Genomic DNA, 20,472 nt, shown 5'->3' with positions numbered 1-20,472 from the left:
TATTTATAATCAATGTCCTGTGATTTCTGGTATATATTGGAGAGCTTAAAATTAATGAAAAACAGGCTTGGAACTAATAAGCAATACTATGGTATCTTTTAGCTTTTATATTCATTGTCCTGTATTCTATTCTAAAACAATAACTGATATGATGAGAAGTTGCCCAGTTCTGCCTTTTCTGATTACTTGATGAATGGTGTACGTAGGTCAGAGGTCTACCTTCCCTGTCCTTTCTAAGAGAATTCATCCATTACTGGGCTTCAGAGGAAATTCTGAGAATCTAAAAGCATTTGCTATGTTTGATCACTGTTCTCTTTTAGCTAAATGTGTCCTTCCTCAGCAATGCCCAGTATGCCCCTTTAAACAATATGGGAATGTTCATGAAAATACATTATTGGAGCTGCCATGGAAATAAGTTGTCTGCCACAGCAGTACACTATGAAAGCACATTGGCATGTGGAAGAGTTAAGAAGTGGCTTGATTTTTATATTTATTTTTTTAAACCAAGAGACTGAATTGATTCATAAGGTGAGAAAATGTAGTCTGTAATCTCCAGTATTGTTAATTTCTATTCTATCGCTATGCATCATGCACAAGATAGGACTTCATGATGTGTGCCTCAACTTCGACTGCCAATCAAAAATGTTTTTACAGTGTAACCACTCCTGAGTGAATAATGCTTTTGCCAAAGCTATTAATATGTGGTTAACTATTTGAATAGTTGAAATACATCATCTGAATATATTAAAATAATATTGTATGGTACAGTAATTTGGGGCAATGAAATGAGAAAGTTTACTCACTGAAATAAAATATGATTGTTAGAATATCTTATCCTCTTTGAGCATTATTTTTATAATATGATTGCTTCATATTAATGGAAATTCCATTCAAGTAGAGTAATTGAATGCTTTTCAAACAACAAACTAAAGTTTATTTTTCCAATTAGCATTGTTACTTTGCCTACACATCTTGCATGTAGATCAATGATGGTTCAGGTCATAAAATTTTGAGATAATATGTGGTATATAAAGCAGTTTTGGAGCTGAGTTATGTGACATAGTGAATTCTTAAAGTAACACAGATTAAATCAGTGACCTACCAAAAGTCAGGTGGTCTTGTTCTGGGTTTATTTTATGTCTTACTGGGGAAAGAATAATGTCAAAGCAATTAAACAAAGTAATATTCTTTGAATTTCTTAGATTTCTCTGTAAATGTATTTTTGACCACAGGAAGTCACAAGAGCTACTGAGCAAAAACTTGTTTTCCTCTCAGATCTTCCAAAGCATATTTTGTATTTGTAGTGCTGTACACCTTACCATCTCACAAAGAACAAATACACTTCAGGACCAGTATTCTTGAATGATGTCCTTTGAGATTGATAACCTGTGTAAAATAATGAAAACTATTTTAGTGTACCATTCTCCCGTCAATGCAAATATTTACATCTTTGTGTTCTTACATTATAGAATATTTTCTATTAATTTTGATCTTTTTCAGTTTTTTGTATACACACTTCTCACCTACAGCAAAAATTATTATGGGTTGCTTTTGTTTTTTGTCCCCTAACTTCTATCATAATGTTTAAAATAATCTTGATTTTGGAAATTCTTTAAATAGATTCTACATTAAAAGAGAAATAATGCATAATGTCACTTCTCTATTAACAGCGCTTATCGAATGGCTCCATAGACTCAAATGATGAAACCAGTCAAGTTATAGAACTCCAGGAGCTACTTGAAAAGCAGAACTATGAAATGGCACAAATGAAGGAACGTTTGGCTGCACTGTCATCCCGGGTGGGAGAGGTAGAGCAGGAAGCAGAAACTGCCAGAAAGGAGCTCATTAAAACAGAAGAAATGAACAGTAAATATCAGAGAGACATTAGAGAGGTAAGCAGTTCAATATATGTACCTCATATACCTTGCAAATTTTTTCTCTAATAGTGATACAAGCTGACACGGATCAATGGATATGAAAAGCAAACATGAGCAATGACAAAATCTCTGGTACATGCAAAACCCAAAATTTACAGTAAGAAATAATTGTACAGATCTTGTTAGAAAACTGTATTCATAGAAGTGCGTGTGTATGTGTGTGTGTGTGTGTGTGTGTGTGTGTGTGTGCAACTATGATAGGAAGATTGCTGTGTTTTAGAATTGTTGGAGCGCAAATTGGAAACTATTTCAGCCATTTCCATATTTTTATGCTGAAACAGATTTAACAGAAATGCTGGTCATATAGATAATCTAAACTACATTTTTAAAACTTATGTAAATAACAGCATTTTATATAATCAATTATTATGTGTATTCTTGTGTGGCAGCTTCACATTCCATGTTATTCGCTTCTCTCAATAAATCAGGCTAAGAAATTTCACACTGACAGCAGTATGTAAGCATCAGAGAATATCCATGTCTGACATGGGAATATATTGCAGTTTTTTTCTTTTCTACTCTTAAATTTGAGGCCCTCCATGGCACACTCCAGAATATCTTATGTAGAACTTGGTATGTGTGAATAACCATTCACACATACCTTCTGTATGCTTCTGTAATCTATTTATTTTAGTATTCAAAGGTAGAGTAATTGTCTGTAACAGTACTTTCTACAGTATAGGTATTTTATTCATGTACATGTCATTTGTGTTTGTGTATGTTTACATATTATATAAATATTCAACCTGATATTCCTAGTTATCTGGCAGAAATGTTCCTTCTGAACTTCTGACAGTACTGCAAAATGAAAGCTTCTTCTCACCTGTGTGCTGCTTCTTTTTAAAATACTGTGTTTCTTCTAAGGTTACAACAAAGTTTGCAGCCATGTTTCTCCTTTTGCACAACTGTTCCCTATAGAATGGTCTCTAAATTCTTCATTCTCGTTTACTTTCTGACAAATATTGCTATTTCCTGGATACCTCGATTGCTGCTTGCTGTTGCTGCCACTTCTGTCTTGCTTAGTCTATATTTCAACCCTTTTCTTCCTAAGCAAAGTGGCCACTAATAAATTTTAATCCTTATCCATAACATACATGGGTGATGTACTTGAATGTCATGGCTATGCTGTGATGCATCCAGTACTGTAGTCATTGGATTTGCTGCAATTCAAGAGCATGTAATCTACTGTCTGTTACGTGCCCTTTGGCAAAAATTTTATCAGAACCTAAGAATAACAGTAGGTGTGTATATACGTTTCTTGCGGTATCAATATCCTATATTTGCATTATTATCCAATTATTTCATGCTTTCCATTTTCTGATCAAATAACTGTCATTGTTTAAAAAGCATACAAGTAAATATAAGCTGAGTTTGCAGTGCTTACTTGTATTGAAAAATATAGAAACTAGAAAAATATACAAAATGTGGGAATTATTTTTCTGCTCTACTCAATAGCTGCCAGTTTGAGCATCTTTGGTGTGTGAAACCAGAAGAGGATTCTTAAAATAGAAAAGTCATGCCATACACACCTTATATACTGTTTGCTGTTAGCATGAAGAGTAAACTGGTATAAAATGGTGTGCCCTTTTAATTGAACGATTCTTGCTTTCTTTTTTTAATTTCATGTTAGGCAATGGCACAAAAGGAAGATATGGAAGAAAGAATCACTACACTGGAGAAGCGCTACCTCAGTGCACAGAGAGAATCCACCTCCATACATGACATGAATGACAAGCTGGAAAACGAACTGGCAAACAAAGAAGCCATCCTACGTCAGGTGCAGTATCTGTTTTAGTTGATTATTTTCTTCATACATAATAAAAGTTAATACAAAAGGGAGATTTTTACTGGGTTAATCTGCTCTTTTTTAAATCATGTTAGTCTAAAAAAAAAAAAAAAAAAAAAACTTTAGTTTTTTTCTTCTGTAAACCTCATGTTATCCACTTCGACCATGAAAACCAAGCCAATTCAGTGTTGTGAAATAACTGTTTTCTAATAGCGTCTTGTGTAAATGTACAACATCACATCCCATAAATAAATGATTGTCTTTGTTTCTTATTTAAAGACTTTCTAAATTTGGGTAGTTGGGTTTTATTTTAAAAGAAAAATGAATAAAAAAAGCATAGTCAAAAGAAATTAACTTCTGTAGGAAAAAAAAAACACAAAAAATGTACATAAAATGGCAGCACATGAAGTCTTTAGAATTTACTACATAGTTAAAATTTTATGAAGATAAACTACCTGTGAATATCTTTTTGAAAAGAGCATAGTGGAATTCTGCATTTTTCTATTGTGGTGCTTTGTTTCTGCTATGAATCCAAAAGCTGAAGTGTAAAATGAGCATAAAACACCTTTATATTTTCAGGAATATGAGGGGAACTAAAATAACTTGAAGTTAATATAATTTAAAATGTAAAAGGTGAAAATGCCCTTAACCTCACCTTCAGTGTCCCAAGTGTTTATTTCTCCTCACCTATCATATCCTATAAATAAATAAATAAATAAATAGGCATATGGGAAGCATATTTATTATATATGGGAAGCCAGTGTGATTTGATAATCTATTTCTATGATTGTATGCAGATATATTTACACACATGCACAGATTACTCTGTGTATACATATATATATATGTATGTGACTACACAGGGAAATTAAAGTATCAAAACTCAAATACTGCAGATTATGCCAGTTTCTTTTGAGTATTTCAATATATATTTTCAGTTCTTTGGGGCAGGCAGATTAGAAGGGAATGATGGAAAAGCAAAGTACCTCCATCTGTCCTTAGAGTCTTTATTACTGGTAATGCAAGTCTTACTGTGCTGTAGAGATCTACCTACTCAAAGCAGTGACCAAGACAACTACATTCTGAATATATGCAAGCAGACTTTAAGTTCACTTGGAAGATTTCAATGTGAAAAGCTTATTTCTTTATGCTTTTGGAGAACTGCAAAACAATCTCATATCCCACTCCTGTTTCATGATGACTTTTATTACTTGGAACAAACAGAAAAGCAGGTAACAATTATCTATCCATTACAAAATTCTTAATTGTGATAGATCTCAGTAGGCCAGAAAATACTGCAGTTATCAAAAGCCCTACTGTTTCTCTTTAATAGTTATCACACATTAAACTATTTCACATTTGTAAAATGAGACAATTATAGCTTCACAATGAGTAATTTCACTGAAACCTTAAGTAACTAGCAACCATTATATGGTAATGAATGAATTAGTTGAGTAACAAGTGTCAGTCTTAACGTTTCTAATTACACTGTTGGCATTTGTTCAGCAAATTCACAGGGAATTCTATCCTTCTGGAATTGTGCTTCTTTCCCATTTTAACTTATGTACATAAACTTTTCTGTGAGGTGGATGAAATACTTCCATTTAGAAATTTCTCATTTTACTGGCACCAATACTTTTATTTTGCTTAGATAAACAACACATGGACCAGAGGAGGTTTTTATTCATCTTCATAAGTACCATTTTATGATACCTTTTTTTCACCATCATATGATCCTGAAGCCTCAAATCACTCATCATTAATAAAACTGGCAGCCTACACGGTTCCATGCTTGAGGTAAAACTTTTCCAGTAAGTTCCCCCAGGTTGTGGAATGCCTAAGCCTTTACAATGAGTTTTGATTGCTTCCCTGATACCTAAGTAATTGAAGGAAAGTCTTTATTCTAATTTCAGTGTTTATAATTTTTCATCTGTCTTTGGCCTTCAGCTGGAAGACAAGAACAGACAGCTTCAAGAACGCCTAGAGCTGGCGGAACAGAAGCTCCAGCAAACAATGAGGAAGGCAGAAACCTTACCTGAAGTGGAGGCTGAACTGGCTCAGAGAATTGCAGCTCTCACTAAGGTACTGCCCTGAGAAGCAGGTTCACTTCAGAAGCCTCATTGTTTAGCATTAATTTGCATATTGATTCCTCAAGGACAGAACAAAAGAAGTGATGAGCTGATTTGAAAACAGATGTCTTCTGATAAGTATGTGCCACAAGTTCAGTATTAACCAGAAATGTTCTCACTGCCATGATTCCAATTCTTACCTTTTGATGACAGATAAAGTAGTTACCTATAAGATAACCTATGGTGTATTTCCAATTTATGTGAACATTAATTAGCCTAGGGAGATTTATTTTACTGTGCAAGTATTAATAATTTAAGGATTTATTTATTTATTTATTTTCAATAAAAGACATATTCCCACATATACATAGTTCTTCTGAACATTTTCACACATCGGATGTAGGAAACAAAAAATATTCCAATAAGTGCTACAAAAAATATTCCAGTAAGTTCTACAAAAACAAAGCATAATGGCAGCTGGGATGATTTGTACGACACAAATGAAGACAACTTGCAGTACATACTTACAGAGCTTGTTTTGAATGGTTCTTGGAACTCACAAAAACCAATGTGAAACTGAGGAGTTCAAACTATGTATTTTGTGATAACAATTTATTGCAGAAAAATAGAAGGTAAAAACAAATTTTCAGTAAGATAGTTTTTGTATTTGGTCACTATTTTTTCAGGTTTGTGTGCTCTTAGTACTGTAGTTCAGGTATTTCCCACATTGTAAGAACATATAATATAGTGACAGCGTGCTTATACTTCCTGTTGTAAAATCAAGGACATTAAAATGCATTTAAGAGATGAGTACATAGCACTGTTTTATCTCAGCTGTCATATCTCCACTGCCAATTACTATTTCTACTGTTTCTAAACATTTATATGCCCAGTAATTTTTATATTTAATGGATTTATTTTTCAATTTTTATGTATTTCATGTTATAGTAAAGCTTTAAGTGCAGAGCACCTAGTTAATAAAGCCTGATTACAAGAAATTTAGCTAAGAAGTAGTAGCAGAAAAACTTTGGGAATATTTTATTTTTTTTTTTAAGTTCTATGAAGGCAAGATCATTACTTAGTAATCAAGACTTTGTGCTGTCCTCTTTAGGTTTATATGCATGGCTGGGATTCTGAAAGGCAGACCGAAAATGGTGGGGAGTTGGGAGGGGGAAAAAAGAAGCAGCAGAAAGAAAACTACTTGAAATATTAAACAAATACAACTGCATTTTAACAAAGATTCAAAAAGAAAGGTGCACAAAGGTCCAATCCCTTGACAACATTTTTTTCAGTTGTTTTTGATCCAATAAATATGCAGATTTTCTACGGACTATCTTTTATTTTAACATGGTTTTTCCTGAATAACTTCTCCAGCAGTTAAGCACCAGTAAGTATTTTGCAGTCTCAAGTATGTCTTTTTTTGCAACTGCATCTTCCCGTGAACATCAGTTAATAATAAATATTATAAAAAGATGTTTCAGTTCAATTGTGCAGAATACTCAGAAACTTCCATAAGATACTGCTGTTATTGTAACCATAAAGCTGCAGTAGATGTGATTAGAGATCTGAGAACGGAGCTGATGGCCCACCCTATTTCACTTTGATGTACAATTTCAAAGCTTTTGCCAAGAAAGTAAAGAAATTTATAAAACATAGAATCACTCAGGTTGGAAAAGACCTTAAAGAAAGTAAAGTTTATAGAAACATAGAATCGCTGAGGTTGGAAAAGACCTTAAAGATCACTGAGTCCAACCATGACCTAACCACACTACCCTAACAACCCTTTGCTAAATCTAAGGAGTACTTTTGATTGTAATGCTGGCTCATTCCATTTTTCTCTAATTACAGAAAGCAAAAAAGAAGAAATTAATTGTATTTCAAATTCTGTCTTTTTGGAATACATGCCAATAAGAAGAATATCAGAATTTGGCCAACAGGCTATGGTTTATATATCTTCTGTATTACATGCTTACAAAATATAGAACTTTTAAAGTGCTGCATTGACAGCTCTGAAACTTCAGGTCTGTTGCTTTTCATGAGCCACATAAATGAAGTTTGGAACCAGTCACTGCAGCTTAAGTTGTTTTATGTTGTCTAACTGGGATAGTTACTTCCCAGCTACTTGAAAGATGCAAAACCTATTTGAGGGACTAAGTAATGCCAGGTCCTTTTGTCTGCACTGAGCTTTCTTCCAGCAAAAAAATCATTAATAGTACTCAAATTAACTGGCTTCAGGCTGCCTTAAGTCTGCCTACCTGAGCTGTGGTCACTGCAATGACAATATGTGCTAAGTAGAAGATGAGTCCCCTGATTCAACTACCCTTTCGGCTCTGCAAAACATTCAAAATTTTGATTCTCCTTTCTTTTGTACCACCTCAATGAAAGAAAGTGGCTTCACTGAGATTAATGGGGTTACAATCATGTGAAAGAGGTGAGTTGAGCCTAATATATTTTACATGTTTATCAAAGGAAAGTACTATGGGATAACTGGAAACCGTGACTGCTTCACTATGGGTAAAATAAGACTGGTTATTTACATGTGGACAGAAGCCAGAACAAACACATTCTTGAGTTGGATGTAATATTTTTTTTCTCAAATTTAATTTAAAATATGCATGTTTCAATTCTACATTCAATTTATCATACTCTTCCTCATATTAAACTTGGGTTGGGATTCTGCAAAATAAGGATGTAGAATGAGATCCTTCTGTTGTGTCAGTTTAAAAGCTTCAGTTACTTTTCTCTCTTTCTTTTTTAATATGGGCTAGTGAATGTCTTTTGCTACTTTTCCATACCCAAACTAGTTCATAAGGAGTGAACTTCCAAAAGTTTGGACTGTACAGTGAACTCAGATAAGTACTCATAAATTTACCTGAATTATTCAAACTTTTCTTTGGCTTTGTTTTCACTGTGTTCTGCCCATTGGGTGAGCAACTGGAGGGTTAGTCAGCCTATGGCAAACTAACCTGGAACAGCATGATCCCATGTACTGTGCTGTCCTGCCTGGCCGTCACACTGGCATTCTGTCTGGTCATGACAAGTAGCGCAGCTCTCGGCATGTACCCCAAGGTTTGGACTACCATGACTCATTGAGCCACCTTGTACTCACTCTCATGGGATTGGTCTGTTTGTCTGCCCTGGAGAAGAGGCAGCTGATAATTGAAACAACCACTCTCCAGCATTAACTAAAACCTTTATTTGTCCTGTATTATGTTTATTTCCCCCAGACAGGACAGATATGGTAGAAATTAACATCTTAAAATTGTTAGTCTGTCAAGCCTCTATTTAAGGAACAGTCTAATGGAGACAACAGCATCCACTTTTTTCCATTTGGTCACTCCCACCAGCACTCATTCTCCTCTTGGGTGCTTGTGCAGCAGGGGTTCCACGTCACTTCTCTGATCACATGACAATGCAATTCATTTTAATTCATCATTCCTATATACAGGTCACCAGAGATACCAACAGTGCTTTATTAGCTGCATTAGGAAAGCACTGCCATGATTCTGGGCACCAGCTCTATATAATATAATAATAATAAAATGCATCTAGCATAGTAATATATTCTGCTTATTTCAAAGGTGAAGAAAATTGACATGAAAGTTGGAAGCAAGTGGGTCATGATGCACATTTTGTGATGATGTGGGGATCTGGTCTGCATTAATTAGGGAAGAAATTCCAAGAAGGTGGAAAGAGCAGGACTATAGATGGAAGCATGCAAATCTGATGAAGGTCTCCTGCAAGCAGTGGATGTGATTAAGACAAAAATTGTTCTGAGAAACATGAAGAAATATACGATGCATTAGCCAAAGAAAGAAGTTGATTAATCTTTGGGAAACGGAGAAAATCTTCTATAGGGAGGGAAGCCCAAGAAAACTCTATGTTTACAACACCTCTCTGTCTTCTCAAACCACTTCTCTTCTTGTGCCTCCCCTTCCATTGAAGATTTTGTCCTATTTGATAAGAGGAGGAAGTGAAAAGCAAACTTGACAGAGCTAACTGGAAGGAAGTCCATACTAAACATACAAGGTGTAGGAGGTAGCAGGGAGACAAAGGAGAGACAAGAATGTGTAGCTATCTCATGACTGAAAGACTGGATTTCATGAAAGGGGTGACTTAAGCCAAAATATTTTTTCATTATTCACAATGGGCTAGAAGTGAACGTTTAATAAGTAGCGTTTAACATTTTAAGCTATTGCCGTTCAGTCACCATGATCACTTTCTTTCACCTCCAACTGCATAGCTCAGTTCAATAATACATTATTTTATTCTTGAATAATTCACTCATTCAAGAGATGGACATAAGAATATGTGCCAGAAAAAGCTGGAAGAAACTATGGAGACAGTGTACATTCAAAAATCTCAGTCTCAGAACTGTGGAAATTGGCTTGTACTACTAGAAAAGTTGGGATTTGTTTCTCAGCAAGAAAAAAGGATATCACCTGTACTATACAGGTGCTTTCTGCATCAGTATGACTGCAATCGGATTTTTTTCAACTAAGATACAAAGGCCTAGAAAAGTTCAATGCTATCAGTAACAGCTAATGTGAAAGCAACATCTTTTTTGTGAGTGCATTAGCAGGAGGAGTAACAGCAGAGCTTTATCAGGTTACAGAACAATAATAAGGGCTGCCTCAGTATTCTATCAAAGGAAAATTATCCTATTACTGACTTATTATGGTCATTTCTTTGCTATATCATAGCATGTAAAGTGCAAAGTGAGCATTAAGACTCATTATGATATTTCATGATGTTAGACATCGTTAGTTCTTGTCCAGGTGTTTTTAATTCTGTCTAAAATATACATTTTACAAATTTATAACCAACTGTGATGGCTGAATTCTTTGTCTGCTAATTGCTGAATACCACATTGTGTTTTAGTGATCTTTCTATACAGGGGACTAGAAAACAGGCATGCATGTCATATTTAAGAATGAATGTAGGGTGAAGTTTGCCAAGCAAGTAATCACCAAGTTGCTCTATAGAACTTTTTTGTTAAGTTAGTTTACCATCACCTTTAGCAAAGCAAGTCAGAAAAAATCCACCTTCTGCTTATGAATCTTGGAATCCACAGTTGTTCTTACTATCGCTGTTCCTGCTACAGTTATATGAGTAACACTAAAAAGACTGTTTCAGCCTTTGTCTTGTCCTGGAAGCATTCAATGAAGTAGGCTTCTGAGTCTCCAAAAAAGCTGCCACAAGCATGTCAGTTCTAACAGTATGGCCTTGGAGAAGACTGTGCAAGAGGTATTTGCAAATCCCTGAGGCATTAGCTTAATTGTTTGGTCTTCATCTGAATGGAGTCTCTTGAAGACCAAGGTTTTGACCATTTTCTGACTAGAGGGCAATGAGAGATCTCAAAGGCCTCCCTCAACTTAAGAGCACATTCTACCTGAGGACACTAAGAAACAGAGGTGCTGCTTTTTCCTATTGCAGCTCTTTGTTGGTGAGTTTCTGCAAGTGAAAGGAAAAAGAAATGCGTATTCATATTTCTGTCTTCCTAGGCCTAAGTAGCTTTAGACAAGCAGTGGAGTCTAATTGTTTAATATCTCAAATATAAAATAATTTGGCTCTTCCAGAGTAGCAAAGAATTTGGGAAAAAGCAAACAAATCCAAATAGATAAAGGAAACACTGAACATCAAATACTCAAGTGTTTAGAATAATGGCATTTATTTTTATGCTAGGGCAAACTGAATTTTAATTAATCTTCAGGTATCTTTATCCTACTTAAGAGATTTAGAGAGAACTAATTTGGAGATCATCTTTGTTTTTTTTATGCTGATAAATCAAACACAGGTACTCTAGATTACATCCAGCAAGGTCTGTAAGAAGAACGTCTGTATCTTATATATATACTTTACTGAATTGTAAATGCTCTGGGGAGTAATGAAATAAGCAGAATTAGATAGTTATAAGGATCTTAAAAGATCGTGATCTTCTCTCAAGAATATTTTCTATGTACTGCAAGAACTGTGTGTTCAGGTAGCATAAAAAATTCAGGAGATAATTATCCTTCTTTTCAAGTAGTAGCTGGGGCTGATATTACAATTATTTTATACATGGAGAGAACAGTTTCCACCTGGAAAATAAGTAATGATTAAAAACAATTTGTTTATATTTGAAAAATAAATGTGTATGACATACCAGCTACACTGGTTTCTAAGGGACAGGTTGTGACAGACAGCACCATATATCAGGAGTCTTAAATGAAATCCTCTTTGAACCTAGGAGTAATAGCTAGATTATCTTCATATTTTGCATAAAACTGCAGTTAAATATAAGAAGTGGTCCAGATTAGGTAACTCAGTTTTAAAGTTTGCAGGCAACTAATGAAGTTTCTAAGTATTTTAATTCTGTAGGGTGATACTCCTAATGGGTTCTATATCTTCCTCAATGAAAACAGTTTCAAATGAAGTAGAATTCCTTAAGCCTTCTTCATCAGCAGCTCAGAGCTTTGATGACTTCAAATCTTCTCCTGACCCTTGGATGTTCATTAAAGGAAGGCCTTGAATCAGTAGTGCAGCCAAGACTCAAAAATTCATGTTATGGAGATGAAGCTTGGTCACTTCACGGAGGGAATTATATGACCTGGTTCCCTGCAACCACAGGAAGTGAACATTTTCAGCCTTCTCTTCCTATTTTCCCAATTTAGGAAAGAGAATAGATCATCAACACTTGAATGCTGAATAAAATTAATATGTAAAATTCAAGAAAAAAATAATCATAAAGGGATTGTCACTGGTACAAATCACAACAAAACAGTTTCAGGTAATAAATAAATCCAAATAAATAGCAGGCCTGCTTCATGCTCAGGAACAATAACTGAATTAATAAATAGTCTTGGTTACAAAATTTACTGACTTCTCCTTAACTTTTGGAGATATTTAAACTTTGAGAAATGAGTAATTTGAAAGGAGTGTCGGTGATTGTCAAATTTAGTAAATGTTCTTGGATTTATACAAAACAGGGCTTTCTGTAATTATTGTCTTCATTTCAAAATCCACAGTTTATAATTACGAAACTCTAGACCATAATCTTGTTTATATTCTAGTCTTCTGGTCCTGATAAGTTTAAGTGTGATTGCAGGTTATGACATATAGATCTAATTATGTTGGCATCTATAGATAATTATTCTTATAAATCCTTGGTAGAAAGCAGTGTCTGAAAAACAGCATCACTAAAACATATAGATAAAAAATTACTATTTATTGCCCATATTAAAGCTTTTTTAATCTAAAGATGGAGTTCAGAATCTCATTCTGAGAGAGGATAAACTTGACAGAGTGAAATATTCAGCATTTGACAAACACAAACTCACAACTCAACTTCATCAGTAGCACCGTCTATACACCTTATGCACATTCCTGTTTTCATAGCAAAAAGTCTAGTACAGTACTGTCTTTTATTAAGCTCTGGGTGTTGGGTTGTTGTTTTTTTTCATTTTGAATAATAGCATAGGCTTCTTTGATACAATAATAACATGAACATTCATGTTCTGCGGCATGTTCTGTTGACCTAATTAAAGTCAGCTTTGGTCAGAAGTAGAAATAAATCTTTGGTTGAATTATTATTTCTATATTCAGTAATGCCTTTACATTCCTATTAATGAATTTTTATTTATAGGTTCTTCTTTTATCTGATGACCTTGATCTTGCAAAGGGATCCACCAGGGTGGATCCTTTCAAAGGGATGAAAACCATATTGTTTATTTGGACCAAAGGGCTTACATAGTGTATTCTAAGATAGAATACTGAGTGTCTCTTTTGACGTTATTTCTGTTTCCTAGAAGACAGGGAATGTACCATAACATTGCACAATTATATGATTGACCAATCCATTAATTTAGTATTAATGCATTGTTTCCATTTCTAGAAAATGATAGAAAATTATAAAGGACCTTCTGCCATTGGCCTCTCAGAGTCTTGTTCTGGTGTTTGGTTTGCCATAATTCCAAAATACATTAGATTAGACAGTATTGCTTTGAATTCACTCTGTAGTAATATGTCATCAGCCAACCATCACTAACCTTGAACTTCCATGTGTAGGTTGATAGCTTTTTTAGCATTCCATTATTTTCAGTTTCTCCATACCAACTGCATCATATCCACCAAGTATCAATGTAGTTTATTCCACATAAAAAATCTGACAGCTAAAAGTATTAAATTTTCAGTCACACTTTTCTTTTAAGCATTCTGTGCTGTGTTCTGTTCAGTGTCAGTGTCTTTAGTTCTGATTTTTCAATTTTGTCCCTCTCCTTTTCCTTGACTTGTTAGTCTGATCCAACCTCTTCTACCTCATCTGGTGATTATCAATATGTTATGGAAGCTAAACTACAAGAAATGATCTCCATACGTAGGAAGGTAGTCCTACTGGACTTTACTTTCTATTGCTAAATAGAATCCATCTGATTTGTTTTCATTTCCTTTAACTTTTTTTTTTTTTTTTTTTTTAATTGATAATCAACCATCGTGCAGTTCAGTGCTTCAGGAGCTTACGATTTTACGATGGCAGGTTTGTGTTCAAACCATGCACAGTCTGCATGTTACATTTGGCTGATTTCATTGCTCATAAATAACTCCAATGTTTTGCTGATGCTTGGATGTAACAGGCCTTTGTAGCTGACACATTTCAAGCAATGCTGTTCAGCTGCCTGTTTAAATGAAGTTTATTTTCTGAAAACTAAGTTTGCAGTTAGTAGTAGCTTGCTTTATGTTTTGTTTAAACCTTACTAAGATAAAGACATACAAAACTGTTTGAATTATAGAAAGAGTCATTCTATTTTTTACAGGCAGAAGAAAGACATGGGAACATCGAAGAACGTATGCGGCACTTAGAAGCTCAGCTTGAAGAGAAGAATCAGGAACTTCAAAGAGTATGTGTATTGCAGGCAACTTCTGTGCAATTTCCTTCCTTCTTTTAATTTGTCAGTATAGTGCAATTTATGCACTCCAGCACACAAATCTATCCACTGGTAAATGTTTTATTTATAGCAGTGATGGCATCACTGTCACATTTTACTCAAACATCTTAATAAACTAGTTTAAACCTAGTTGCAGCTTTCAAAGTAGTTCACTGATACAAAAAATGAATGCTCTTTAGTCCATAACTGTAGCTATATCACCTGTGGAATTTATTTAAGTGTGTTCAGCTGCCATAAAATCTTTACTTTTTGGAACTACCATTCTACACTGGTTAATTTTGGACCTTACAAATATGTCTCTTCTATTCTACATTAAAGGCAAGGCAAAGAGAAAAAATGAATGAGGAGCATAACAAAAGATTATCAGATACTGTAGACAGACTTTTGACAGAATCCAATGAGCGTCTGCAGTTGCACCTGAAAGAGAGAATGGCAGCACTTGAAGAAAAGGTACAGTACAGAGAACAAAGTTGCACTCAATAAAGATTCTCCTGTATGAAACATGTTCTACATTTATCAGGATGGAAGTATCATACGATTTTGTATACAATATTTAGGACCACAAATACAATTTAACTCTTACATTCTATACATTCATCTCTTTGTGTATGTATGAGCATAAGAGTCTTACCATGATCACACTGAACTGGACAGTCTGTGTATTATGAATCCCTGTTTTAGCAATGGGGAGCCTGATTAATTGGCTCATGAAGGACCAAGGCACAGTGTGTTACGGGGGACTGAGATAAAGGGGATTAGAACTGAGAAATGACCGTGTTTCAGATATTCCATCATTCCTGAATTTTAGCCTGCTGATTTTACATCACTTCCTCTGGAAAAATAACGCTATCACCACAGGAGAAGAAACATTGTTTACAGGCTTTCTGTGATCAGCTAACTCTGAGAATTTTTATTTATGCTTCCTAATCCCTCTCATTAGTTTGATCTAGGGGGAATCTTTCAGTATGTTTATTCTGAAATCTTTCATAGGATATAATTCAGGTTTACATAACTGAAACAAAATGTTGTAACAAAGCAAGATATAGGCCTGACAAAAAGAACTGGACAAAATAATTGTGTAAGAAAATGAAGATTGCTTGGTTCAAGGAAAAATGAAAAGTTTTTGCTGTTTCTGATAAAACATGTTCATACATTTTTGAATAATTTATGCACTCAGACTGAAGCTTTAAGGGATTTCAGATTTACAGTTGAGCAAATCTACAGGCTCGTTTCTTAAATTTGCTAACTTGTATATGAATATTACCTGCATTTGGTGATCTCCGATATATAACATTTCTCTGATTTCTTTCTGCATATCTTTATTTCACTTTTTCATTTTATTTGTAGAATGTGTTGATTCAAGAGTCTGAAAGTTTCCGGAAAAACCTGGAAGAATCTTTACATGACAAGGTACTATCAAAACTGATTTTAGCTGTTTTCATAAAAAGTTAAATACTTATTATTTGGATGTAAAATACATTTAATCATCCAGATATCATGTGAAATCTTCCCAGTATTAATGATAATTCCTTTAATCACCAATATGATTTCAGTAGCCAATGAGGGTCTCTAACAAATCTTTTGAGATAAGTTCATGGTTGAAATCCTAGCCTCAGGAAGTCAATACTAAAATTCATATTGATTTCACTGGCTCTGTAACTTTTTTTCTATCAAATTAAATTCTGAAGAAAAGCCTTCTTTAGGAGAAATGTGCACATAGCTGGTTACACATTCATAGTAAAGATGTAATTTCTTGTCTTGATGCAATTCTTCTCAACAGATTTTGTGACATTATGCTAAGTCTAACTGAAAATGTCCTTTTTTAGTTCATTGCAAATTAACCCCTAATACTGCTTAGTGAACCAGTCACATTAATAATAAATATTATTCCAATCCCAAACATTAGAATTTTCTTTTGTACTTATAGCTGCCCTGAGGCAGCAGGATTCACAGATCCAATATTTGCACTCAGATACACATAAGTGATTGTTTTGGGGTGTTTTTTGTTGTTGTTGTTGTTGTTTGTTTTTGTTTTTTAATGTATCAGATCTACTTAAAAGAATTTACAAGATACAGCTCAATTCAGTGCTAAAATAAGTGAAATTCAGTATCCAAAATCAACAACTTTGAGAAAAGTAGCAAAAGAAGTATCTGTTCAAATCAACTGTCATTTTAATCTACATTCAGATAACCTTCTATGAAGGCAGAAAGTCTGAGAAAAGAGCTCATGAAACTGTCTGTGTTATTGGCAACTGCAGATTTTTTTTCTGAAGCTAGAGAAGCAGCTTAGAACTTGCTTTAAGAGAACTTATACTGCAGTGATCCCTTTAGAGTAACTTCTTGAATATGCATTACTGTACAATAACAGTGCCTTTTCGTTATGTAATTTATTACTGATTTATTGAATTACTCAAATGTAAGCACACCCAAGAAAGTGCTCTACTCACCTGCATAGATGTAGTCTTTCCACTACCATTTGTTTTATTTTTTCAAAGTGTATGAATGATTTTCTTGAGGAACGTTCTGCAGGCTTTATTTTCAAAGTAAAGAAAAGGAGACACTTATTTTCCCTAGTCATTGATGTCATAGCTTTTCTGTTGCTTGGTTCCCAAATCCAATTTTTTGGCACACTTTAATATTTCACAAGCAACCCTTTGTACTGGAGTTTTGGAAGCTTTCAAGAATGAGCTTTGAAACTGCAGGTGAACAAAACACCTAAAATCTGATTGTCTCTAACTCCGTGTTTCTGTTAGTAAATAAAAAGGCAAAGGAGCCAATCTCTATCAGTAGAGGGCAAATGGCCTGTCACAACCTGATCTATGCCTGGTTAGTGCACAATCAGTGTTGGTTCTTTTTTTCCTTGCTATAGTATCACAGAAAGAAAAAAAATCAGGTTTCAACTACGAACTTGTCATCATCTGCAGATCATGGTAAAATGATGGGGATACTGATGCATCTCCTCCTGATGCAAATATCATTCAGCAAAAAAGAGGCTTGCAGGAGTTCCCTGCTTTTTCTTACTATAGACATACCTACATTCAGTGTATTTTGTCTTACTCATTTAGCCTTATAAAGTTAGTATCTCAGGAACCTGCATATATTTTGGGTCGCAATTAAGTACATCTTACTATTCTGATTTCCAGGAAAGACTTGCAGAAGAAATTGAGAAACTGAGATCTGAACTGGATCAAATGAAATTGAGAGCTGGTTCTTTAATTGAACCCACATTGTCAAGGTAATATTTAATGCCAAATGTTTCCACACTTTGAAATGAAAGAGAAGGTAAGCAGAAGTATCAAACCTTTAACATACTGCATTCAGACCATGATTATTCATGTATTTCTTTAAAACTACAGGATCTATGGAATTATTATTACTGTTGTTTTACACTTTTTTTCTATAAGCAAATGAGGCCTTGTAGCAGTGAATATACACTGAAACATTACTCTGATTAAGGGAAGTCTTTGAAATTACAGAGTTCTTAAAAGTTTAGCCAAATACCCTTTTTTTTTTTTTTTTTTTTTTTTTTTTTCCCCAGGAGTTTTTGATAATAAAGTTGTAACCATCACTGCATCTTTTTGGTTTTTTGTTTTTTTTTTTTTGTGTTTGCTTTTTGTTTTTTAGCAAGAAATAACACAGCTTTGCTCAATGTGTAGGACAAGATCACACAATTTCAGCAGAAGGCACTATTCAGAGGTATTTTATGACATCCTAACAGGGCACTGAAAAGTAAGGCAGGTCCTGCAGGTAGTGCACTATGAATAGATGAAAATAATTTACTGCTCTAGAAAGGCAATTATTCTTGCCTAAATTTCTTCTTGTTCTAAAACTAAACCTTGTATTTCTTTCAAAATAATACTTCTCATAGAATCGCAAAATATTCTGAGTTGGAAGGGTCCCACAAAGATCGAGTCCAACATCTGGCTCCACAAAGAATTACCCAAAATCAAACACTATGTCTGAGAGCATTATCTAAAACACACCCTGAGCTTGCTCCCATGCCCACTGCTCTGGGCAGCTCATTCCATGCCCAGCGCCCTCTGGTGCATACCCTTTCCCTGAACCCCAGCTGCCGCTCCCCTGACAGAGCTCCATGCCATTCCCTCAGGCCCTGTTGCTGTTTTGTTTTATTTTTAATTAATTTTTTGGAAATTTGAGACCAGTGCTCCAGTCTTGCAAATAAGCATGTTTTTAATTGAAATTAAATTCTTAAGAAAAAAAAATGAATCTCTGTGTTTAGAAAGAGATACAGAAATAGAGCCTGGGGAAACAGTCTGCAGTCTTCAGTACAGACATATATGATTTTCTGAATGATTTGCCTCATTTTGGGAGCAAGAAATTCTCTTATTTAGCTTTTTTTAAAATGTCTAGTATTTCCCATTTTGCTGCCGCAAACTGATTATTAATATTGTGAACCTCATTATTTGTAAGTAACAGTATTATTCCCAAGTTTAAAAAATAATCCAAGTGCAACATTAAACTCTCATTTTATGTTCTTAAAGACAGTGAAATATCAAACATAAGAGTCACTATAAAACTTAGTTCACTTAGTGCACTTTTGCATTTAATTTTTCTACTACAATTACATTATTCATCTGTTTTTATGTGAAGATTGGTTGTATGTTAAGCACTAGAAATTGGTCAGATCTCCACTACTAAGGATGAATGATCAAACAGTGCACAGAACTTGGCTCTGCCACCTCTTCTATATAGGCAGGACGCCTCTAATGGCACCACACAGATAATTTTTACTGCTGCTATTACATCAAGACAGAACAGCCAGTTACCACTGTCTGCAGCCATGAAAACACACTGAAGTCATCAGCTGTATGCCTCATCACTTGACAGTATTTAAGAACTTACTACTTAACTAACTTAACAACTAAGTACTTAACAGTACTCAACAACTACAGTAAAAATTGGGGAACTAACCATCACTATTCCAGAATCTTTCTGGGCCATTGTTCTTGATGTATAGAGAGCTTCTGTATTCAAAGCCATAGTCATATCCTCAGTTCATTTTGATGGAAAATTTGCAGGTACTTGTTCTTAGATTTCATATTTCTCTCTAGTTAAATCTCTCGAAAAATATAATCAAATAAACATGAATCAGTTATTAACTAGGATATTTCAACAGTAAAAAAGGTGTTACAGCTACACTCACTCTTGAAAATTTATTCAGCAGTCTGTCATGTTGATTATCTTGTCTTAAACTCTACTTGTTTCTTCATGTTGAAGTTCCGGACTGTAAGTTCTACCATACAAAGTCCTTCATTTTGGAAAATCAGAGCATTTTTATTAATATTGTATTATCCTTTAATTCTATAATATGATTTCAACTTTTTTCTGTGTGTGACATGTCATTGTCATTTATAGTGTGATACATAATAATCTGTTCCAAAATTGAAAGTCATTGGATTGCTGTTGTTACTATTATTGCTATTACTATTGGTCACTCATTCTATTTCTTTGACTCTTTTCTCAGGCCTCATCTGGATTCATCAGCAGAGCTGAGGTATTCTGTGGGCTCACTGGTGGATAGCCAGTCTGACTATCGGTCAACTAAAGTTATAAGGCGACCTAGAAGGGGACGTATGGGAGTACGCAGAGATGAACCAAAGGTTAATACTCAAATTATTTTCCTGTATTCTATAAAAAGAGAATGTTTCTCAGGCTATTAAACTTAAGGCTTGTGTAGTTCTAGAAAACGGAATAAATGAATAAGTGCAAACAACTAATAGGGTTTTTTTTAATTCATT

The 20,472-nt window shown here is 34.4% G+C and overlaps 1 protein-coding gene across 15 annotated transcripts in view; it reads left to right on the top strand.

The window, feature by feature from the left end:
* The window catches only part of PPFIA2 (PPFI scaffold protein A2), a 275,129-nt gene that overhangs the window by 214,600 nt on the left and 40,057 nt on the right, over window positions 1-20,472 (top strand). For 10 of the 15 annotated variants that reach the window (XM_085537772.1, XM_085537769.1, XM_015857426.3 and 7 more), the window contains 8 exons: window positions 1,671-1,892; window positions 3,568-3,714; window positions 5,671-5,805; window positions 14,582-14,665; window positions 15,032-15,163; window positions 16,061-16,123; window positions 17,857-17,948; window positions 20,199-20,334. In XM_085537772.1, the coding sequence (XP_085393898.1) occupies window positions 1,671-1,892; window positions 3,568-3,714; window positions 5,671-5,805; window positions 14,582-14,665; window positions 15,032-15,163; window positions 16,061-16,123; window positions 17,857-17,948; window positions 20,199-20,334 (1,011 nt within the window). Of the gene's footprint in view, window positions 1-1,670; window positions 1,893-3,567; window positions 3,715-5,379; window positions 5,521-5,670; window positions 5,806-14,066; window positions 14,154-14,581; window positions 14,666-15,031; window positions 15,164-16,060; window positions 16,124-17,856; window positions 17,949-20,198; window positions 20,335-20,472 lie in introns of those variants that run through there. The other 5 variants (XM_085537752.1, XM_085537738.1, XM_085537737.1 and 2 more) reach the window with 2 other exon arrangements.

This window comes from Coturnix japonica, chromosome 1 (genome assembly GCF_054131305.1).
Source record: "Coturnix japonica strain WE chromosome 1, WE-NBRP24, whole genome shotgun sequence".
NCBI lineage: Eukaryota > Metazoa > Chordata > Aves > Galliformes > Phasianidae > Coturnix > Coturnix japonica.
Note: the sequence above shows the minus strand (reverse complement) of the source record. Positions and strands in the feature narration are given on the sequence as shown.